This window comes from Arvicola amphibius, chromosome 6 (assembly GCF_903992535.2).
Source record: "Arvicola amphibius chromosome 6, mArvAmp1.2, whole genome shotgun sequence".
Lineage (NCBI taxonomy): Eukaryota > Metazoa > Chordata > Mammalia > Rodentia > Cricetidae > Arvicola > Arvicola amphibius.
This window is the reverse complement of record NC_052052.2, coordinates 27,465,978-27,488,765: the sequence shown is the minus strand read 5'-3', so window position 1 is coordinate 27,488,765 and position 22,788 is coordinate 27,465,978. Positions and strand designations below refer to the sequence as shown.

Genomic DNA, 22,788 nt, shown 5'->3' with positions numbered 1-22,788 from the left:
AAAACAAAGCCCTTTCGCTGAGCTTTTACTGTATGTGAAAGGAATGACCATACACTCTGATAGGGTGTTTGTTTCTTGTTGAGAGGGGGCACATGTGTGCCATGGCACGTGTGGAGCTCAGAGGACAACTTGTGGGAGATATTTCCTGGTGGCAGGTGTTTCTACCTACTAAGGTTTTTTTGTTTATTTGTTTTTGGATAGGGTCTCTCTACAGAGCCCTGGCTGTCCAGGAACTCACTCTGTAGACCAGGCTGGTGTTGAACCCACAGAGCTCTGCCTGCCTCTGCCTCCCGAGTGCTGGGATTAAAGGTGTGGCCACCACACCAGGGTCCACTAAACTCTCTTGCCAGCCCTCTTTTAGTCTTTCCCAGTTTCATTTTTAGTTTTTGTGTATGAATGTGTTGTCTGTATGTCTGTCCACCTCGTGCTAGCCTGGTGCCCTCAGAAACCATCATAGAGTGACTAGCCCATACAAGGCAAGGTGGAGCCTTGTCCCCAGAGCTGTGCTACCTCTGGAGTGGCCAGACACTCAGAGGCTTGCATGGTCACACAGGTCAAGTCAAGTGGGCCTTGAGCCATGGCTAGGAATTGGGTGGGAAGTGGGAGGAACTGCAGAGGGAAATTTGTGCATGGAGAGTAAGTTTAGAAATGGCGTGGCGACACCTGTGGATGATCAGGGCCACTGGAGTGGCTTTCCAGTCTTCTCTCCCATCTGCCGGCTTAGAGTCTGCACTGTTTTTCTGGATCTGCCCTTGGGAGCTGTTAAAGCAAATGTCATTCTTTGCCCAAGTGAATCGTTTACATATATTTCACTATGGGCCTCATCCCTATAATCCCTTTGCTCAGGAGGCATAGGCAAGAGAACTAAGTTTAAGGCCAACCTGGGCTATAAAGATCCTATGTCTCCACCCTCCCCAACTAAAAAGTAAAGAAAAAAGGGGTGGTGGGGGAGGACCAGACACTTGTGTCTCCCATCTCTTCTTTTTTACCCCCTGTACTGGGGCTAGACTGCCCGTGCCCTGCTACTGGGCCACATTCCGCTGCCGTCCACCATTCTGTCTCATAGTTCTGTTTATATTTTCGCTAGAAGTCAGGTTCTTCCCAGACTCTGAGTGAAGCACGGATGGTCTTAAAGTAGGATCGAAACAAAGCCCCTTTAAGGCAAGAAGACAAACATACTTCTGAAAATTGCTTTTATGTGTGTGTACCACCTGTGTGCAGTGCCAGTGGAGGCCAGAAGAGGGCAGCTGGAACTAGAGATAGAGACAGCCATGTAGATGCCACTGTGTGCTACTATGTAGGTGCTGGGAATTGAACTCTGGTCTCTGGAAGAGCAACCAATGCTCTCAAATGCTGAGCTCCAACCCCCAGCAACCCTTAATATATTAGGAAGTAAAGTGAGATTCTAGTACAGGATTTTTTTGTTTGTTTCATTTTTTGAGATGAGGAATATTACATTAGGTCTGGTCTCAAACTCACTATGAACCGAGGCTGGCCTTGAACTCCTGAGTGCTGTGCGCCTTTGCACAGTTTGTGGTCTTTATAGGAACACCAGACAGTACACAAGAGCTGATGTGTACTGTCTGCTCTAAGCTGCGTGTTCTCGTATACCACCTCATTCATCTTCAGCAGCCTTTAAGGCTCTTCAGTTAGCTTCCCAGCCTTTATAGGAAACCGGGGCTCTAATGACTCAAGTCATGTGGCTGCAGTGTCAGCATGGGAGGTGGAGGCAGGTGGATCGCAGATTTGTCGCAGCCGGGCTACACAGTGAGAGCTTGTTCCATAAGACAAAACAAAAACAAATGAAAAAGTCCATTCATTTGCCTGGACATGAATCTGGTTTAGCCAAGTCTAAAACCCACAGCGGAACTCTCCTGAGCCTTCGGAGTCCTGTGTGTTTATTATAGATAGCCTTAACCTGCCCTGGGTGGTCAGTCTAGACCCTGAGGGGTCAAAGGGAACTTTCCAGCTTTCACAAGAGAATTGGGATGGACAAAGCTAGCCCAGAACTCCCTCTAAGAAGGCCATCACTTGAGAAAAGCAACCTCGGAGGAGTCTTTGGACAAATACAATCCACTGGACTAGGCAGCTGGGAGACAGCCAAGTAATGGGGACAAAGCTGGCTATAATGCCAGCATGGAATGTGAGACAGTGTGGTGACCTCATCTCAGCGCACAAACAAAACACCCTTCAGTACAGACATGCCTCAACACTGAGGGTTTTCTATCTTCCTGGGGGACCACTGCAACTGGGGAGGCTTGGGAGCCTTGGATGGCCGCCATATTGGAGTGGCCATAGTGTGATTTTGTTGTGTTGTGTTTTCCTCAGCAGCAAGCATCGAAAGTCGAGCAGGTGTATTTCACCACTGCAGTGCCAGTAGCCAGTAGCACAGGTATGTCCTTCCACAGCGTTAAAGCCACATTCTACGGGCTCTTTGTCCTTGCTTCAGTTTTTAAGGGTTTTTAAATCATGAAACAGCCTCAATTAAGTTGACATTCCATTGTTTACTGAGTAAACATGTTCTTACGGTGACCAGAAGCCAGTGTGCTGCTGGTAAGAATGTGGGCTCCGTTCCATTTCCCCAGTCCAAGTGCTTTCCCTGTGATGGAGCTTGTAAGTAGAACCAGGGGAAAACGGCTAAATCACAGCTAATGCTAAAGAGGGCAATTGTTAATTCACGGGGCTCTTTTTTAATTACAGTAAGCAGCAGCAGCAGCATCTGGGTCAGGGACTTAGCAGAGCTGAAAGGTCTTTCATTTGAGTGCAGTTTCTTTTTTCTCTTTTGCTGGTACTGAGGCCTGAACCCAGCAGCTTATGCCTGCTAGTCAGACTTTCTACTGCCGAGCTGTATCCCTCAGCTAGATCTTTGATTTGGAACTTTTTCATGTATTAAACCCAGAACCAGGCATGGTGGTGCATGTCTGTCCTGCCAGCACTGTGGGGCTAAGGCAGGAGGATTGAGAGAGTTCAGCTCCAGGGTAGCCTGGGCCGTGTAGTGAATTCTAGTCCACTCTGGTAAAAATCCTGCTGTGGCAGGTGAATTAAGGGGGTAAAATAAGGGTAAAAGGAAGGAAAGATAAAAATTGGGACCTAACCGGGCCTTGGTGGCACACATCTTTAATCCCAGCACTCAGGAGGCAGAGGCAAGCGGATCTCTGTGAGTTCGAGGCCAGCCAGGGCTACAAAGAGAAACGGTTTCAAAAACAAAAAACGTTGGGGCCCAAAGAGATTCATTGACTCCCCCAGGATTGTAAGTGAACTTACAAGAGAGATCTGAGCACCTTGTTCCCACCCTATGTCCTCTTAATAGCCTTCAGCTCTGTTGTACACAGAACCTGGCTAAGTACAGAGCACATGTGTGCACAGTGCACATGAGCCAGGCGGTGGTAGCGCACGCCTTTAATCCCTGCACTCGGAAAACAGAGACAGGAGGAAGATCTCTGAGTTCCAGGACAGGCTCCAAAGCTACAGAGAAACCCTGTCTCGAAAAACCAAAACAAACAAATACACGACCGTGAAATGAGAATGGAGACAGAGCACATTGTGCATAATACACATGAACGTGAACTGAGAACAGATGTGAATGTATGCACATACCAGGTTGGTTGTGGAGGAAAGCAGTTGACATCTCCCATATGTCAGACATGGTCCTAAGGAGCCGAGCAGGTCCTGTGCAGTATGAAGAGGGTGCAGAAGGCAAGCAGCAATGCCGTGCGTTTGCCTGGCGCTCAGCACTGGCTGTCGCTGATCTGTCGTCTGCACAGCCTTCAGGGAACACCACCGGGGCAGGAAGAAAGCAGAGCAGCTGGACCTTGAAAGATGAGAATAATTTTTCCAAAGAACAGCACTGTCTGCCCCGCCAGTTTAGGCAAAGGGACAAGCCTAGAGTATGCCGACAAGAAGAGACTAATTTGCTGTAGCCTACACAGATGGGCACCAGAGAGGGACAGGGTGCATCCTAGATTGTGTGGGTGGCTCTTCTAAGAAGGGAGCATCATAAAGGGATGGGGGAGCACCTGATAGGCTTTTTCCCTGAGGAAGAACCTGGTTCAATTTAAAGCTTAGCAAAACCCAAAGTATGGCATCTTGCCTGCCTATCCTGCCTGGTCTCAGTAGCATTCAGTTCTTCCCAGTCCCTACTCCCCTCCCATCTTGCCTCTGCTCCTCTCTCGCCTCTCCCACAGGGAGCTCTGTCCAGCAGATCGGTCTCAGTGTTCCTGTGATCATCATCAAGCAAGAGGAGGCCTGTCAGTGTCAGTGTGCCTGCAGGGACTCTGCCAAGGAGCGGGCAGCCGGCCGGAGAAAGGGCTGTTCTTCCCCACCCCCTCCAGAGCTGAGCCCCCAGCCTCCTGATGGGCCCACCCTGCAGCTGCCACCCTAGACTTCTCCCTCACCCTTGCCCCCCTCATCCTCCTCTACTGGACCCTCCTCCTGTGAGCAAAGCAGACAGGCTGAGGCTCCTCAGACCCTCCGAAATGTTAAGTGCCATGGATGTGTCAGAGTTCCTGTCCCTCACAGCCTGGACGCCCCGTCCAATCCAGTTCCGAGTGAAGCAGTCCTGCAGGGTGGAGGAGACGGCCTGGCCAGCAGCCTCTCGGGGGACGGGCCTGTGCGCGCCCCTTCAGGAACAGGGTGAGCAGGAAGTAGCGAGTGTGATGCTGCCATCATGGGGTCAGAAATTGGAAGGATGAAGAAATCTGCCATCTGAAAGCCTCACCTTTCAGACATATTTTCTTTACTCATATCCCAGGAACATCCATTTTAAGGAACTGATCTTTGGAGGAAAACAAAAACAAAAAAAAAAAAAAAGAAAAAGAAAAAAAAGCTAAGTTATAAGTGGACTGTCTGGCTGCACTGTGTGTCACTTTTGCTTATTGTTCTGTGAACTTGGAAACTAAGGTTACGTGTGCATAAAAGTTGTAAATGAACGGGTGTGGTTTCCATCAATTTGGTGCTGCCCATCATTGCACTGGGGTCCTTGTGGATGGGCAGGAAGTGCAGTGTGCTGCGTGTTGCTCCTCCCTCTCTGTCTTTTTGAATCTGAGGTGACGTCTCTCTGGAGGGCCAGACCACTGTTCTGTGGAAGTGGGCAGTGGCAAGGGCAGGTGAGAGTTGTGAGCTAGACAGGGTGAGATTGTTGTGTTGTTGGCTCTTTGTTTCTGTGGAGCTTGGAGTAGATGCAGAGGGGCCTGTCCTGTATCCTGCTCAATCCAAGCGAGCAGCATCAGGCCCCTGGCTATGGTGATGAGGTGGTTCTGCAGGGCCCTGAGGCAATTTGACAGCTCTGTTGATCCTGGCTAGAGCTGGCTCTAGCAAAGCCAAGTCCTTGCCTTCTGGGCTCTTCCCATTTCTCCATGCTTGTCAGGGCTAGAAGTTTGGACTGCATCGCTCCTAAGGAAGTGCCCCATTTTATTCATAGTGAACGCAGGGCTGATGGCCAGTGGCCGCCAGAGTCTGCACGCCGCCTCAGAGCAGGAGGGCCACTTCTCCCAAGAAGGTACAGAGCTAAGGGGGTTGGATGAAGTAGCAGGTGGTACCCAGGTCTAGCCAGGCTTTTGTTTATCCCCTCCCATCTCCATCCTCACATCTCTAGATTTTGCATATAGCCTCGCACAGTGCAAACAAGGATGTGATTTCTAAACAAAAAGGAATAAAAATGAAAACGATGATCTTCTACTCAGGGTAAAACAAAAATTCCCCTTCCACCAAAAAGCCTGAAGCTTGCAGTCAAGTTACCTCATTTGGAATGTTTCATTAAGTTGTGTTTTAGGATTTTTTTTATTAGTGTATAGAATTGTGTCCATCTACCTGCCTTTGGCTCCAGGTTACTGCCTCTTCAAATATAGTACAATCCATAGGAAAACGGGAACGTCTGTCCTTCAGCTTGGAAAGCTCAGTGGCCGGGCCAGGGTCTGGAGGAGGTCTCAGCCTCCTTCCCGGAGCAAGGTCCGGGGCTCAGACAAGATGAGAGCTGTGTAGGTTGCCCTCCTGCAGCCCGTCAGGATGGTGTCCTTTCAGAAGGCCCTTGTCTAGAGGCAAGATATTTCGGGACAACTGACCAAGAGAGTCATGGCAGCGGTAATGGGAAGGAGTGGGTTGCAGCCAACCAGGAAGCTTTGAGTCAGGCCCTTGATGTTTCTTTCTGACTTCTGAGGAGAGCGGTGAGTGGGACGCCATGGGGTTCTTTCTGGTTCGCTGGGAGCTGACATAGGAAAGGAGCCCAGGGAGGATGTGTGGAAGGTTGTAATGGTTTAAATATGGCTTCTTGGTTAGCTCAAGCTGTGCACTTAATGGTCCCTTCCTGGGTCACTGGCTTTTCGTTCTCCACAGTTGCAGGTATGGAAGAAACATTTAAGCAGTGTTAAGGCTGACATGTTTCCAGCTGCAAGCGTTAAGTATTTGTCTTTGTGGGTGGCTGTAGAACATAAGAGACTCTCAGCTCCAAATAGCTTTTGGAAATTGAGGAATGTGCTTAAAAACCAGTAGTTGTGCAGGGCCAGGTGTATTCCGTGGGCTAGCCAGCCTTCCCTGCCGGGTCGTGCCAGCTCTCCTCCCAGCCTCCTCCCAGCAGCCCAGCCTCTAATGCCAAGAACCCCGGCTAAACTAGAGCCAGAAAGCCCCTTCCTGGAGAGTGGTTTCTCAGGGGAATGAACTTAGGGTAAGGTAAGGCTAAACAGAGTGGATTCTGGCAGGTGGATGTAAGCCTTTTCTTCCTCCCATGGCAGCCTTCACCGTTGTCACCCTGTAGAGCACACCTGGGCCACCACTAGCATCTCCGGCTTAGCCCCTTCCAAGACACTAGTCCACAGCAAGGGTGGAGAGTGGACCTGGTGGATTTAAGAGGTAGTCAAGTAATCTTGTTCCCGCCAAACTGCCTTATAAATGTGGTCCTTCCCAGACAGGTGGGCAAGGCTGAGCGAAGGTGGCTCAGTCTCCTTGACAGGGTCTGGCCCACCTTCTGGGGCAGCACTAGTTTGGTGACTGAAGTCGTGCCATTTATTGGCTTACTCCAGTTCAGAAGATCATTGGTACAGCTAAGGAGAGGCCTTGAGATGTGGGGACCTCTCTAGATAGAAGGCAAGGGGTCTTCCCTTCGCTTCCAGAGAGTCAATACGTAGGAAAAAGGTGGTTTTCCAAGTCAGGGCAGTAGACTGACGGGGTAATGGAGGTAGATGAGGTTTTCCTGAGGCTTTGTATGATGCTGAATGTGTCCAGAGGGACAAATTTGCAGAACCTCATATTGGTATATTAAAGAAATAATAAAATAAAAAGCACTTTAGGTTACTTTATCTTTAACCCAATTGCTGCAATTTCTGTTGTGTATGTGTGTGTGCATATATATACATATATACATATACATATATGTATATGTATATATGTATATATATGCACTTTCCACCAAGTTTTTTTTGCTCATAATAAAAAGTTGAGGTGTGAAAAGAAAAGCACTTACTTCGGTGCAATATATGCGTAGCTTGACAGTTGTTATCCCTTGTGGCCCTGGCCCAGCCTGTTTTTCCGTCAGCCCTGTGCTGAAGCTGTCCATAGGGAAACACTTCTGCATCTCAGCAGCTGCTCAATCTATGCAAGCCTTCCCTGTGAGTCCCGGGCGCCCCCCTCAGGCCCTCCGCGGAACTGCTGCAGCTGTTTTCTTCTTACTGTTGAGCCCCCTTTCTACCACTTCTTGGTCCCCCTGCTGTCCTTCTCCTCTTCACCATGACAAAATGATTCCGGGAAGGGACAGGTTGTTCCCAGGTAATGACCCGGCACCTTCTAGACTTTCATATCTGTAATCACATCCATTGAAGGTAATGGCTTCTCCAGTGTCACTGAAACTATTGATTGTGGAACTGCACCGCTATTGCTCGTTTACAGCTTTTTTTTTCTCCACACCCCCAATCAGAAATATGTTGGAGAAAGGAATGGACAATACAAGCCATTTCTGTACTGTCCTCTGCACTACCTGAGTTGGCTCAAAGCAGACTGCGGGCTTTGTCATAAAGCCGCTAATAGTCTCCCTCACGGGCTCCCACCTCATCTGAAATTCCCAGCTGAAGACGAGAGGCATTTTAAAAACCCTTCAGCCAGAGCAAGCTTTCCATGCAGTCTGCAAGCAGTTCTGCTGTGACACAGCTGGGGAATCGTCCATCTCCTATTTGGGGTGGAAGGCGTTCAATCACAAAGCCAGATAATACATATTTCTGATTGGTCAATCTGTTTGGCCTGTTTCTGGAATATTCTTGGGGCAAAGACAAAAGGGTCTTGTTTCTTATGCCCCTGCCCTTGGGGGGTTGATCATTAGCCTGGGCATTTCTCACTGGTGCTCCTGGTGGCGAGAGGGCTTCTCGGTCTGCACTGAAAACGCGAGTTATTGCATCTGTCAAGGGATATTATTATAGTACAAGTGGGGTTTAAAAACCATGCATTGTTCCTTTGGTGGTGGCCTACTGGGCCAAAAATAAGTGATAATGTCACGTCACTTTCTCAACAATGCAGTTTCTACTTTTTTTACAGGAAATTTTTTCGTAAAACTTTTTTCCACCAAAACCTAGGGTGTTTTTGCAATATCCTCATTGCCCTCGTGGTGCCAAGTCAGAGGCTCGTCTGTCCTGGCCTCGTGTGTTCTCAGGCCTCCCAAGGGCTGTTAGATTCAACAGTCTGCATCTTTTGTTGTGCTTTGGAGAAAATGTCACTGAGGTTGGAGTTCCAGGCAACTATTCCCTTTTCCTGTGAACTTAACCCTAGTTCCAGTTTGGGGAAGGTGGCTGGAAACAGGCTTTTCTGGCTCATACCTAGCCCGAAAAGGCCACAAATTCTCTTTTCTAACACACACTAAATCATTGGCCAGTGGTCTTGGTGACAAGTTTTTAAGTCCCAAATAGTTTTATTTGGATTATGTAAAAGTATCAAATTTATTTTAAATGTAAAACATGGGAACAATGGACTTCCACTGAGCGATATGAAAACGTTACAGGTTCAGTACTTCCAAAGGAAGAAACTTCCAAACCCAAAAAAGAAATACGAATTTGTATTTTTGAAGAATGTGAAATAATGGTGTTTGCTTAATTGCTCATTTTGTATAAACTTAATATTGTACTTTAAAATATCTGCTATGAAGTGAAAATTTAACTTTTTGGAACTGAAAAAGCAATATTAAATACTAATGAAATCTTAATTAAATGCTTATTTAAATCTGGTAGTACCTGTGGCATTACTTCCCATCCCTGTCCCTGGGTGACATTCTCAACCCCACTCCCCACTGCCCAGACATCAAGTCTTGGAGGGGGACAGAAAGGAAAGGCCGGTTACCAGGAGTCTGCAGGTTTCCTTTTAATCAATACTCTGCTGAAGTGTTTTATGGGGTGGGGCTGGGAGCCCCCAAAGCATGAAATGAACATGTAATGCCACCTGGAACCCCCAAAGCAGGCCAGACCACTCTGGCCAGCACTGCTGGCCTGCCGGAATCCGAGTACTCCAGACTGGATATTCGTTGGCTACATTTCAAAACACAGTACTGCCTTCAGCCAGGACGACGTAGGAGTGAACCCAGCTGCTAGTAGAGTTGCCATCCCAGGCTGAGGGCCAAGTACCAGCAACTGCCAGTGAAGACTGACCCCTTTAGTGAAGGGAGTTGGTCAGAGTCCAGCCACCGGCCCTGGAAAGGGACAGAAGTCAGGGTGCCCGGCTAGGAAATGGTCAAGGCTCCGCAGCTCCATCGCCAGCATCCTTTGGAAGGCCACCTCTGGCGGATACAGCTGACTGGGGTGGCGCTCCGGACTTGGCTGAACCGTTCTAGTTGAAACAGAAAAGGGGGGAAATGAGCCTGGGAGGAAAGGCCTTAGGTTAGGCCCCGCAAGGATGAGGCCACTTGGCATCTCGACAATACCGTACTTTTTCAAAACCTCACCCAGATCAAAGGAGGTTAAGTGTGGAGCAGTGGGGATGCGCTTCCACCCTCCTCCTCTGGGGCGGGAGCGAGCTTGGCCGGTGTAGTCAGTGAGGAGACCCCACCTCCCCAGGCCCAGCCCGGAATGGGCACTGACCCCGCCACCAGCCGGCTCCGGACGCCGGCGGCCCAGCTGCCGCAGCATCTCCTCGCAGGCGGCGATGGTGTCCAGGAGCTGCCGCTGCCGCTGCTCCACGGCGTCCAGCAGCTGCTGGGCGCGCTCATCCCGGGGCGGCTGCGGGGGTGGCCTCCCGCCGAGCCCCAGCCCCGCCTTCCCGCGGTCCACGCCGGCAGCCTCCCTGCCCGGGAGAGAGACGGCGTCAGGGCCGGCGCAGGGCGGCGCGAGGTCGCGGCCCCAGCCCCCCGCCCCGAGGGCCCGCTCTCACCCCCGTGACCAGCCTGCTCCCGGGCCCCACTCCATCGTAGCCCGACCACCACCCCCCCCTGCCGACCGCCCCCGCCCCGGCGCCGCGCGAGGGCTCCGCTAAGCTGCGCCCCGCCCCGTCCCCACCGGTCTCCTTCAAGTCGCCTGGGGGTCGCGGTCCCTTTAAGCTGCCCGGCGCGGAGGCGGGGCCGAGCCTCGGGGGCCGGAAGTTGTGCGCGTGCGTCACTTCCTCCCGGAAGAGGGTCTGGGCGGATGTCTACTGCGCGTCCGTGTGCGGGGCTGAGGGCCGCGGTGGCGGCCGGCATGGGGCTGAGCGACGGGCCAGCGGGCTCTGGCCGCAGCTGCCGCCTTCTACGCCCGCCAGCGCTGGCTCCGGCGGTTCCGGGGGCCCGGCTGTTGCGGCTTCCGGAGAGCGGGGCCGTGCAGGCCGCAAGCTCCGAGCGCTCCGGTTGGACCGAGGCGCTTCGGGCCGCCGTGGCCGAGCTGCGCGCCGGCGCCGTGGTGGCGGTTCCAACTGACACGCTGTATGGTCTGGCCTGCTCGGCGAGCTGCTCGGCGGCCCTGGGCTGCGTCTATCGCCTCAAGGGCCGCAGCGAGGCCAAGCCGCTGGCCGTGTGCCTGGGCCGCGTGGCCGACGTCTACAGGTGAGGCCGCCCCGACCCGGCCCCACTGGAGGCGGCACCACGGGAGGGGTTTCCGGTGACAGGCTTGGGAGACTGAGGCGCCGAGCGCGGGAGGGGCTTGTCCTGGCTCACCGAGGAATCCGGAACTGGAAATGTGTTGGGAGTGCTTAACGCGTGCCAGGCTCCGCAGTAGACAGCGCGATGATGACGGCGCTGAACTGGGCGAGCATGGCACTGTTCCCTCGGTGCCCTTGTGATGTACGGAGGGGGGAGGCCCGCGGGAAAAAGGAATGGCGGTCACAGTTTGGGAATGTGACGATAAAATAGTTGGAGGTTCTGTTCATGATGTCACGGCGCTGTGGGCATTGTCGCCGAGACAGGCGTGTGGACTTTAAGCCCGGGATACTTCTCTGGCGGTCTGCCTTGTGCCAGAGCTCTGAGGAAGTAGGGGGGCAGGCAGATCTCATTGTACACCCACAGGAGCCCTTTCCCGCAACTGCCTTCAGTCCAGGAGAGGTCCATCATGTGATCTGGAGTGGATTTGTGCTCTTTTGCCTCCAGGTACTGCCAGGTGAGGGTACCCAAGGAGCTCCTGGAGGACCTGTTGCCAGGACCAGTGACCCTGGTGATGCAGCGCTCCGGGGAGCTCAACAAAGACCTGAACCCCTTTACTCCTGTGAGTCACAGTCGCTTTTCCTGTGATCTGACTCAGATGCCTGCAAGCCCCTGAAGCCTTTCTCACGCCCCCTTCTCCTTTTGCTTCACAGCTGGTTGGCATCCGGATCCCTAACCATGCCTTCATGCAAGATTTGGCCCAAATGTTTGGGGGACCAATTGCACTCACCAGTGCCAACCTCAGCTCCCAAGCCAGTTCTCTGAGTGTTGAGGTGAGAATTGGCCCCAGCGGGCTAAACTACTGTCTCCTCAGAACCAGTAAGGCTGTACTCGGATTGCCTGGCCGAAATTTGGGCCTTTGGCGCAGCAACAAGAAGGCTACCCATGTGGTATGGTTTAGGGAGGACATCAGATGAAAGGATATTGGAAGGGCAAGGTGGTGCATACTTGTAGTGCCAGCACTAAGAGGCCAAGGCAAGAACATCTTTTTGTTTTTGTTGTGCTTCATGATAGGAGCTGTCCTTGAACTCTGCTGGAATTAAAGGCATGCGCCACCACTCCCTGTGTAGATGAAGACTACTTTGTTTCATGGCCACCCAGACCCAGATAACCACCCAGAAACTATATTAGTTATAACACTGTTTGACAACGGCTCGGGTGCATTCCTAGCTAGCTGTTGCATCTTAAATCAACCCATTTCTATTAGTTCTTGTATTGCCACGTGGCTGTGATGTTACCTCATTTTCTACATGTCTTGTTTCTTCCTCCGGAACTGGTTGGCATCTCCCTGACTCTGCCTTCTTTCTCCCTGCATTCAGTTTAGTTTTTCTGCCCAGCTATATTATGCCCTGCCATAGGCCAAAGCAGCTTCTTTATTAACCAGTGGTAATAAAACATATTCACCGCATACAGAGGGTAATCCCACATCACTTTTTGAATTTTTAATGATTTATTTTATATGCATTGGTGTTTTACCTGCATGTATGTCTGTGTGAACATGTCAGATTGGAACTGGAGTTACAGACAATTGTGAACTGCCTTGTGGGTGCTGGGAATTGAACCTTGGTCCTCTGGAAGAACAGCCAGTGCTCTTAACTGCTAAGCTATCTCCAGCCCCCCAAAACTTTTTTTTTGAGGCATTGAAACATTTTGAGAGGCCAGGGAAGAACAGATGTACTCCTTGTATCTGTAATAATAGAAAAGATGCTGGGAGGTGGTGACTCACACCTTTAATCCCAGCACTTGGGAGACAGAGGCAGGTGGATTTCTTTGAGTTCAAGACCAACCTGGTCTACAGAGCAAGTTCTAGAACTTCATAGAGAAACCCTGTCTCAAAAAACAAAAGTAGAAAAGGTTATAGGAAGTAAAGACAGCCTTGTGAGGGGAGCAGTTGTCAGACACTCGACAGCAGTTGCTGGGGGCTCAGAAACATTCGTTCTCTGTCACAGCCATTAAATGACAGTCTTTGCCAGTTCTTTTCAGAGTGGGACAGTGTTTTTGAGACAGGGTCTTACTTTGTAGCCCTTGAACTCCTTATATAGAACCGGCTGACTTCGAACTGCCTTTGTTTCCCAAGTGTTGGAATTAAAGGCTTAGGGCAGGGTCTTACGACTGTGGCTCACACTGCTGTTGAACTCAGGATCCTCAGGCCTCCTCATTTTGGAATCTATGCCAGCACACCTGGGCTCACCTAATACCTACTGTCCTATCTCTACTTGCCAGATAGGCCTGAGATAAGATCATCTTAACCCTGTCTTGGCTATGTGGTTTAGAACAAATGAGCATAAAGAAACTCTGCTCTGTTTTTACAGCATCTCAGTTAGGTGCAGTTAAGTGATGGGGGCCTTGGAAATGCAGTTCTGCTTTGTTTGCTCTTGGTATCTGTACAGTTAGGGAGCCAGTTGGGGATGCTACCAGAGTAGAGGGTGGTTCTTACTTTGTCACCAACCCTGGACTAGCACAGTCATTGTTTATTTATAACTGGTATTTATGATTGTCCTAACTGCAGTAGAGACTCTTCACTGGGGGCAGAAAGACTCCAGCTCATTTAGTAGCACAGCCCAAGAACTGAGTGCTGGTGACATGGGTTTGCAGAGTCCACTCTGTTTTCTTCTTCATGCTCTTGACCTTGATTGACCTTCCATTGAGGTCCAGGATCTGGCTGCTAGAGCTGGAAAAACCATTGATAGTCACCTCAGCTGGCTCTCACTTTAGGAATCTAGATGAAATGATTTCATGTATCATACAGATGTGATGGGAAGTCCAAGGTTAAAGCCCACATCTCTGGGCTCAAACCCAGTGTACCACTTATTGGACCTAGGCCTCTACAGCCTCTGTAGTACTGGGATTTCCTTTTGGTACATTAAGATTTTCTTTATGTAAGGTGTAACTTGTGAGGGGGCTGCAGACTGGATGCTAACTGTGCCCTTGACATAGCTGAGCATAACTAAGAGCTTTCTCTGATTAGAGGAAGATGCCTGAATTTAAATGTGAGCCATGTGTGCAGAATGACAATAATGGCCATGCCCTTCTTTTCAGGAGTTCCAAGACCTCTGGCCTCATTTGTCCCTGGTCATTGATGGGGGACCAATTGGAGATAGTCAGAGCCCTGAGTGCCGCCTCGGCTCTACTGTAGTTGACTTATCTGTGCCTGGAAAGTTTACCATTATTCGCCCGGGCTGGTAAGGCTCTTTCCTGTGCCACTGGGGTTTGTGAAGGAAGTTGGAGAAAGAGGAGCTTTAATGTACAGAGTTGATTCCCAGCTTGCATTGGGGGCGGGGAGGCAGTGAGTAGGCTGGGACTAAATTTGCTGCTATGGCAGGCTTTTTAGTAGGATTCATCAAGTTTGATGAACAGGGCATAGGACAGGAATCTTTATTGGTTACTCTTCAGACTGGTGGGCTCAGTGCCGTGAGAAGTCAGACTGTAACTGCCTTCTGTGTCTTCCTCAGTGCTCTGGAAAACACTACAACCATCCTCCAACAGAAATATGGGCTGCTCCCTTCACAGGGGTCCTGCTCTTAAAGATTGGGAAGATCCGAGGACCATGCTGGATACTATGTGTCTGCTAACTGGTTAGCAAGGCCTCTTTGGCAGAGGCTCCTGGAGCTACACGTGTAGCCTGGCTTTTTAGGGAACATATCTCTCTGAACACTGTAGGCCAGAAGCTGCAGGTTGAGCCTTGTAGGTTCTTATATCAACCAAAAATTGAACAAAGGTAAGAACATTCTTAGAAGCCTGGCGGTGGTGGCGCACACCTTCAATCCCAGCACTCAGGAGGCAGAGGTAGGCGGATCTCTGTGAGTTCGAGGCCAGCCTGGTCTACAAGAGCTAGTTCCAGGACAGGCTCCAAAGCTACAGAGAAACCCTGTCTCAGGAAAAAAAAAATTCTTAGATCAGCCTTACTATTTTAAGGCCTTTAAAGTCAAAAGTAAATTCAGTGCAGAATTAGAATGTATTAAGAGTTTGTTTCTGGTGACAGTGGCACTTCATGTCAAGCCAGCTAGAATCACTAGTGTGTTCTAGAAGTTTCAGGACCAATGCAGGAAAGTCCAATAGCCCAAGATAGCTTTCCTGGGTATCAGAGGAAGGTCATTTTAGGGAAACTATTTTGGGGGGGGGTCTCAAGTGAAATAATACTGGAAAATAAAATCTTGACTGTTCAGCCAGTGACTTTCTTATTTATTGATAAAATAAATTATATAGTTCTGTGTGTAATTTATTTAACTTCATTGTTTACTCAGAAGTTTTATCTTTGTTCATATATGTGCCAAGTATTCTGCATACATAATTATTTTTGAGTATTTAAGCTGTATTTTTCTTTATTATTAAAAAATGCTGCTACAAACAGTTGTAAATGGTTTATTTTTCTCTTGAGCTATTTCCTTTGGGGTAGGATTTCTAGGTCAAGGTGTATATGTGCATTATGGCTGTTGATGTAGATTAGACTTCAGAAGATCTGTGTCAACTTTCATTGAAGATACCTTACCTGCCCCTTCCTGCTGGCCTTGCTGTGTCCAAGCTGTGTATGTATGAAATGAAATTAGCACTGGTAAAATCCAGCCCTCTCAACTAAGCTACAGACTGGGTGACCAGCCCTGCTCATCTGTCAGTAAATGGACTGGTTGTCCTTGAAATGACCTGTATTCCACTTCATCTCCTCTGCTGCTTCCTCTTCCCAGAGTCATGGCTCAGCCTTAGCCTGTAAACCAGTACAGTGGTTTCCAGTGAACACCTCAAGTGTATTTGAGAACCTTGCTGAAAAATATTCCATTGGATGTACTTTAACAAGGATCCTTGCAATTAACATTAGTTTGTTTATAAATAAGTACTGGCTTGCTAACTTCTAGAAATCATAGAACTAGTCATTTAAGCAAGCCCAAGTCCATTGTGCTAAAACTAGCCAACCCAGCCATACACTAATTTGTCACAGTCTGACCTTGAGGGCAGCAAGAGGAACGTGTACTGGCAAACACTACTTCATATTTAATACAAATCGATGTAGCACTGAGAGTGGCCCTAATGTGTGGCCTCCCCATCCCAGATAGCCAGAGGGAGGGAGTGACCTGGTCCTCTGCAGCTGTATGTTCACCAGGAAAGGCTCTGAAGCAGAGCTATTTTCTTGGAGGAAAATAGCTGAACTTCCAGGCCTGGGTGTAGCTGCAAAAAAGAGCAAAACAGCCAAGGTGCTAGCCACATGGCTACACCAAAAAGCGAGCTCCTGTAAGCTCCAGAAGGGAATGTATACCAAATTTTCCAGCACCTGACCATAAGATGCTTAGTAATGAGTGGGTGCTCAGTGTTTCCTGGTAAAGGGGCACAGAAATGGACTGGAAAGACCTTAAAGTCCCCTTTTAGAAGTGTCAAATACTGTTCCCTGTATTCAGCAGAAAAAGGAAGGTGCCTGAGGAGATGTAGGCTGTCCAAAGGAAGCAGGTGCATGCTAGCTCAGAACCCTGAGACCCTTTTAAGCACAGTGGCTGGCAACTGCACTGTACAACCTGCCACAGCTGAAAACTAAAGGACGTGGAGCTGCCTTGAGCCATGTGCGGCTTCCTGCCGGCCTCCTTCATCAAGCCTTGCTTTCCCTCACCCCAGCACCACCAGTCCAAGGGCTGGGCTCTGTTCTACATGAGCTAGCTGGCCCACCCACAAGCACCCACCCACTTGCTGCTTGGGAGTAGTGTGTGCCTATTCCTCATCTGAACCAGCTTGGTGACCTAATGAGGTTTGAGTGGTAGCCCCTTACATCAGCCACTGCTCCTTTTCCTTGATGAAGTGCTCTGCCCAGCGGCGGGTCAGCTCCAGGTACAGGCTGGGCTGGTGCGGCAGGTAGTCCAAATACAGACGAGTTGGCGTCTTCTTGGGAACAGCCTTCTCAATCTGTGTGCCCTCGTGCCATTCATTGAAAGAGGTGATGGAGACAATCTCGGGCCTCACAGTCAGAGCCGCCTGCAGGGCTGTCTCGTAGTACTTGCCATTGACCCTATTGCGAGTATTGTGGTTGTTCCAGGGCCGGATGCTGGTGTCGATGTACCCAGGCCCCACGCTAGGAATGAACATCAGGTTGTTGGTATCACAGAAATTCTTTACAGCCTTCCAGTTCTGATGGGAGGAGCCGAAGGAGAAGCCATTGGAGGCAAAGTACGTGTACATTCCATCGAATCCCGCTGCAAGGATGTCATGGGTGTGGCCCTCCTCCACGAGCAGCGCTATAAAAATCCCGTCATAGGGGGTGTTGCGGATCGAGTGGTGCCCGTTTTGTGTCAGGAGGTGGGCCCAGGCCTCAGGGGATGTCAGGTAGGAGTCGTAGATATAAAAGAGTGGGAGGTTCTTGCCCATGCTGGTCTTATAACGGTAAAATGCACCATGGGAGCCATACCTGAGGAGCAGGAGGGAGAGGCTTGAGTTGGTAGTGAGAAGCCAGCATAGCTGAGAGATCAGCCACAGGAGCGATCTCTTCTGTGCTCACAGCAGTCTAGGATTCAGGTTACATGTTCAGCATATGCCTCCAAGTATTAACCTGCTTCTCTTCCTGCCCTCCCTGCCTTTCATCCCTCAGCCTCTTCTCCCAAGCCAGGCCTCCACATCTTCGTCTGGGTGTGGCAGCAATGGTGTCTAGACTTCCATTCCTGCCCCCATATAGGATTTGATGTGATCGCTCCTTCCTGTACCTGTAAGGATGCCCCTGTATGATCTGAACTTGCCTATTTTCAGACTTCACTCCCTTAACTGGCCTTTCTATCATCAATCTTTATGTGACCTTGTCCCATCTTAGAACATTCCGTCTGTGTTGTAGGAGGCCACTTGCTCATCCTAGCTGCCCAGACTCAAAATAACTACACAGAAACTGTATTAATTAAATCATTGCTTGGCCCATTAACTCTAGCTTTTTATTGACTAACTCTTACATCTTAATTTAACCAATTTCTAGTAATCTGTGGATTGCCTCATGGCTGTGGCTTACCGGGTAAAGTTCCCTCTGGCGTCTATCTCTCTGGCGGGGCTACATGGCTTCTCCCTGACTCTGACTTCTTTCTCCCAGCATTCAGTTTAGTTTTCCCTGCCTACCTAAGTTCTGCCTTGTGCAAGCCTAAGACGGTTTCTTTATTAACGAATGGTATTCACAGCATACAGAGGGGAATCCCACATCACATCTGCCAGTTCTCGCTCTGCCTTGACTCTTCCCCTTTCTCCAGATCTTTGCAGAGCTACTTACTTTTATTCTTCTATTATTTGAGACAGGGTCTCACTATATGGCCTAAAGCTCAGTAAGTAGACCAGGTTAGCCTTGAATTAAAGGCATGCACCAGCATGCCCAGCCAGAGCTGACTTACTTTAAAAAACATTGTGTAGGCAGGGATTAGTGATGGGTCTAGGAAGAGTTAGGAAGAGGAGTAGGAACAGTGAATATGATTTTTTAAATATACTTTTTTAAAAGAACGATTTGTTGGAGAGATGGCTCAGACGTTAAGAGCAATTGCCATTCTTCCAGAGGCCCTGAGTTCTGTTCGAGCACCTACATTAGGCAACTTATAACATGCCTGTAACTCCAGCTTCCTCTTCTGGCCCCTGGGCACACACAGACACACACATACATATAAATAAACAAAAAATTAAACTTGTCTTGAACCCAGGGCCTCAGACATAATGGTGCGTGTGTGTAGTCCCAGCACTTGAGAGACTAAGGTCTACAGACTAGGAGTTCAGGCTCACACTCAGTTACTTAAAGAGCTCAAGGAGCCTAAACTATATGAGACCCTGTCTTAAAAACAACAGAATTCTAAGCTCACTTTCCTTTTTTTTTTTTTTTTTTTTTTTTTTTTTTTTTTGTGGCTCAGTTCTGGAGGCTACAGAGTCCATGCTCAAAGTGCCTATCAAGTTTGGTTCTCGGTGAGAGCTCTCTGGGCTCACAGATGGCCACTAACTTGCTGTGCTCACAGGGAAAGCGAGAGTCAGCCTCTTCGGTGTCAGCACCCAGGACAAGTCCTCTCAGGAAGGCACATATCACCACCCCTTCTAGAGTAAATTCCTTGAGGGCTGGGACGTAACATATGCTCAAGCTCATGCTTAGCACGCAAAGGACCCTGGGTTTGATCTCCAGAACCATAAAAGCAGGGGGAAAAACAAAATAGAAACAAACAAAAAACAACTTCTTTGGCACATTCTTAACACAAAACTCTGCTTAGCTTTTAATTTTTTTTTTCATACTACAGATTGCTGTGGTTTCCCACTTCTTGGGGATCTCTGCTGCACACCCAACCGCTAGACTATAAGTGTCAAGTCAGAAACTTTGCTAAAGATAATAGCTGTATGTGAGGGCACTAAACAGTTTTTCAGTGAATACATATAAGCATATAGGAAGCACCTATGTACTAAAACAGGACTCAATTAGGGCTCCAGAGCTGAACCTGAAACTCAGTTGCCTGACTCCAAGCCCAGCACCCAGAATAACTGCTGGGAACACATGCATTCCACCCTTGCATTGCCTGACCTCCAGCCCTTCTAGCCCTGCTTCCGTCTCGATTCCCATCTTACGTGTCAATGATGTACTTGATGTTGTCATGAACAGTGACGTCGTCCCGGCCCTTGTAGGGTTGGATATGGAAGGCCACCTGCCACAAACAGAGTTGCAGATCAGGTGAATATTCAGGAGCATGACACATACAGATTAATGCCCCCCTCCTCCCCGTCATGGCTTATAGGGAGGGGCTGAATTCAGGAAAGCCTGGCAAGGTTGGGCACCATGAAGGCTGCCACTGCCCGTCAGGTCAAAATAAACGATGTGCGTTTTGTCCATGTCCCACATCAGGACACCTAGGAATCATTCCGAGGTCACTGCAGGATGGCGCTCAGGTTTGTCCCGCTGTCAGCTCCAATCACGAGCACCAGGCGACATGTGCCTGCTCTCTGCCAGCAGAAAATGTGCCACGATCTGTTAAACCTTCAACAGTGACCTCAGGAAGGCCAGGGGGCTTTTCTGACATTTTTTTTTCCTTCATCGCAGATGTAGGAACTGACTTCCTCTACTGATGTGTTTGGGGAGAATGGCTACACACATCTCCTTCCACTAGAAGGGGAAGTTGCTTGTGGAGGACCAGCACTGTCCTCCACTGTGGAGTGGAGAATTCTGTCTGCAGATCGTTTGGCTCTGGCCTGCCCAGTATCCAGGATCAAGGGTCTTCCACTTAACCTATATGATTTAATAAAAGTGAAGGGACTGGAGTGATGGCTCTCTTCCAAAGGACCTGGGTAACCAGCACCCGTGTCAAGTTACCACAACGAGTCCATGGAGATCCGATGCCTCTGACCTCTGCAGGCATCCACACACATCTGTATATACCCACGCACAGATAAACACACACACAAAATTTAAAAAATGTGAATAAATATATCTATAGTCTTCCACTTGTCCCCATTTGCTCAAAATTAAAAATGGTAACAGCTGACGTGGCACAGCCTGCTACACCCTCTCCCAGTACCACACTTAACGTTTCTGTCGTCATGAGCCATCCAGCACTAACTATGGCAGCAAAGGGGCATTCTCCATGACAGTGTGTGAAACCTTCTGAACTCACCTGGATGTTGTACTGATGGGCAGTGTCCAGAATGGCAGGTACCAGATCATCTGAGGGCTCCCCATTATCATCAGCCATACCAGGTGGGTACCAGGAAAGAACCAAGACTCCTAAACAATACAAAAGCCCCTTCAATGGTCCACAGTGTGCCCACCCACCCCGCCCCCAGCAGCAGAAAGCACCTCTAACTGCACTGCACGATTCCTGAAATCCTCGAGCTAGGATCCTGCTAGGTTCCTGGGGCAGACCTGGGGCCCAGAGTTTAGCCGGCCTCGGAGCTGTCCATGCCAGCAGTGCTGAAGTCCTGCAGCCAAGGGAGCTGGCTGAGGAGAGAGTCATCAAGTAGAAAGAGGAACGGGAAAGGGTGGCAATGCCACACTCACCTGGAAACCACAGTCCTACCTCTGGGATCCTACCTAAAGAAAATCCCTGTGAAGACGCCCTATTCTTATGCTTCCCACTGGCCTTGACTGACTGCCTGTCTAGAAAGCAAGCCTAGACACAATAGCCCACATCCCCACATCTTTGTGTATCCCCTTCCTCTTCACTTATTCATTCATTCATTATTTTGAAGATACTGTCCCACTATGTAACCCTGACTGACTTCAAACTGGGAAGTCTGGCCCTCCCAAGTGCTAGGCTTGCACCAGCCTGGATCCGAACCTTGCAGCTCTCCCTCAACCCGTCTCGAGGTATAACCAAATGTATCATTAAAAGCTAGCAGAATTCAGTGGCAAAATCTAACCAAGGTGCGTCTCCCCACCCCAACGTAATGCAGAAGGTTCTATAGGACCTCTGGCTGGGCCCTTGATGAAACCTTCTGTGGTTGCCATGTGTTGAGCCCGGCCTCAGCCCTGAGAGATCAACCATCTAGCTGTTGGACTCCCCTAAACCTGCTGTGAAAGCAGAGCCTCCCCAAGCTCCCCTTCCAGACTTGAGGGGCCAGGATCCCCACTTTCCTGAAACCTGGAGGTGCAACATACTTAAGACTGTTCCTACTGTCCCTACTCAGGATAGCTCTAACACAGGTGCGCACACACCAACTCTACCCTATGGAAGGCCCCTGGGGTTGTTGAGGGTAGAAAGGCCCAGAAGGTACAGCAGAAATTAGAGGAAGGGGCGGTGGTGTGTAGTAGGCCAGGAATAAAAGTGAGAGGGAAAGGCTACGAGGTCAGGTTGGCGGGAGAATGGGACGGGGCCCTGCGGCCGGGCAGCAAAAGCTGAGGTGCAGGAAGGAAGGGCGAGGCTGGGGGGCAGACTGGCTAGGGGGACTTACCGATGGCGGCTTCTTTGAGCTGGGTCATGTGCTCTCGTAGCACATCGGGGTCCCGTGAGCTGTAGGGCCCCAATTCCGGGTAGAAGCTGGAGCCCAAGTCGTCTGGAGGGCTGTGGCGGCCACGCGGGTAGCTGGCCGAGATTTTGGGGTCCCAGTGCGGCACCATGACATGGTCCCAGTGAATGTAGTGACCCTCGCGCCGCGGACTCCCGTACCACGAGTAATAGAAGGCGTGCAGATCGGAGTAAACGCGCAGGCTCTGCCTGGGCACGGGATCGGCCTCAGCCGGGCCCAGCGAGGCTCGGGGGGCGGCGGAGCGCGGCGGGGGAGGCGGGGGCGGCGGAGCGGCCGGGGCGGCCGGGGCGCGGACGTGCGCGGGATTCCCCTCCGGACGCCGCTCGAAGGGCGCTAGCTCCGGGCCTGGGCCCAGCGCGGGCAGCCCGTCCGGGGCCTTGAGCGTGCGCAGCCCCATGAGCGTGCCGAAGGCGAAGAGCAGCACCAGGAAGAGGGCGATGCAGGCACGGCGCCGCCGCCGGGCCATGTCTTTGCCGCGGTGCCGGCTGCCGCGCTACCGGCCCCGGAGCCGCGCCATCTCGCCCGCCCGCCCGCGCGTCCCAGGCCGCGGCCCGCAAGCGCCGCACGCCCAGGGCGGCTCCGCGCCTGTTCCCCGCAGTGCGGGCGGGCCCGGCACACACAGAATGCAGTGGCACCAACCAAATGAGACCGAGTGGAGGGGGAACCAGGCAGAGGAACCCAAACCCAGCCCGGCGCTGGCGCAGAGTCCCGGGACGGGTGAATCTGGGGTGCGGGTGCGGTGCAGGACCGGACCTTCCCGAAAGAAGGCTGGGGCGGAGAGTGGGAAGCCA

General features: G+C 50.5%; 4 protein-coding genes across 7 annotated transcripts in view; 2 read left to right on the top strand and 2 right to left on the bottom strand.

Annotated features, from left to right (window-relative positions):
* Mtf1 (metal regulatory transcription factor 1) overlaps nucleotides 1–9,199 on the top strand; it is a 49,214-nt gene extending 40,015 nt beyond the window's left edge. For 2 of the 3 annotated variants that reach the window (XM_038332542.1, XM_038332540.1), the window contains 2 exons: nucleotides 2,329–2,392; nucleotides 4,185–9,199. In XM_038332542.1, the coding sequence (XP_038188470.1) occupies nucleotides 2,329–2,392; nucleotides 4,185–4,381 (261 nt within the window). In that variant the 3' untranslated portion in view covers nucleotides 4,382–9,199. The remainder of the gene's footprint in view (nucleotides 1–2,328; nucleotides 2,393–4,184) is intronic. The other variant, XM_038332541.1, reaches the window with a different exon arrangement.
* A 116-nt stretch (nucleotides 9,200–9,315) lies between these two features.
* Nucleotides 9,316–10,383, bottom strand: C6H1orf122 (chromosome 6 C1orf122 homolog). Its single transcript, XM_038332546.2, has 3 exons — nucleotides 10,333–10,383; nucleotides 10,044–10,245; nucleotides 9,316–9,792 (listed from the first exon to the last, which is right to left on the bottom strand). The coding sequence occupies exons 1-3, from the start codon at nucleotides 10,365–10,367 to the stop codon at nucleotides 9,697–9,699; spliced, it is 333 nt and encodes a 110-aa protein (XP_038188474.1). The 5' UTR covers nucleotides 10,368–10,383; the 3' UTR covers nucleotides 9,316–9,696.
* A 196-nt stretch (nucleotides 10,384–10,579) lies between these two features.
* Yrdc (yrdC N6-threonylcarbamoyltransferase domain containing) lies at nucleotides 10,580–15,233 on the top strand. The gene is made up of 5 exons (XM_038332545.2): nucleotides 10,580–10,975; nucleotides 11,516–11,630; nucleotides 11,722–11,841; nucleotides 14,108–14,250; nucleotides 14,521–15,233. Exons 1-5 carry the CDS (start codon nucleotides 10,584–10,586, stop codon nucleotides 14,591–14,593), a joined length of 843 nt encoding a protein of 280 aa, XP_038188473.1. The 5' UTR covers nucleotides 10,580–10,583; the 3' UTR covers nucleotides 14,594–15,233.
* Maneal (mannosidase endo-alpha like) lies at nucleotides 15,234–22,463 on the bottom strand. Of its 2 annotated transcripts, XM_038332543.1 has the most exons (4): nucleotides 21,923–22,463; nucleotides 20,647–20,756; nucleotides 19,607–19,683; nucleotides 15,234–17,450 (listed from the first exon to the last, which is right to left on the bottom strand). In XM_038332543.1, the coding sequence occupies exons 1-4, from the start codon at nucleotides 22,461–22,463 to the stop codon at nucleotides 16,814–16,816; spliced, it is 1,365 nt and encodes a 454-aa protein (XP_038188471.1). In that variant the 3' UTR covers nucleotides 15,234–16,813. The 2 variants fall into 2 exon arrangements, with proteins under 2 accessions (XP_038188471.1, XP_038188472.1); XM_038332544.1 differs by lacking the exons at nucleotides 19,607–19,683; nucleotides 21,923–22,463 and having other exon boundaries at nucleotides 20,647–20,717.
* Between the last annotated feature and the right edge of the window lie 325 nt (nucleotides 22,464–22,788).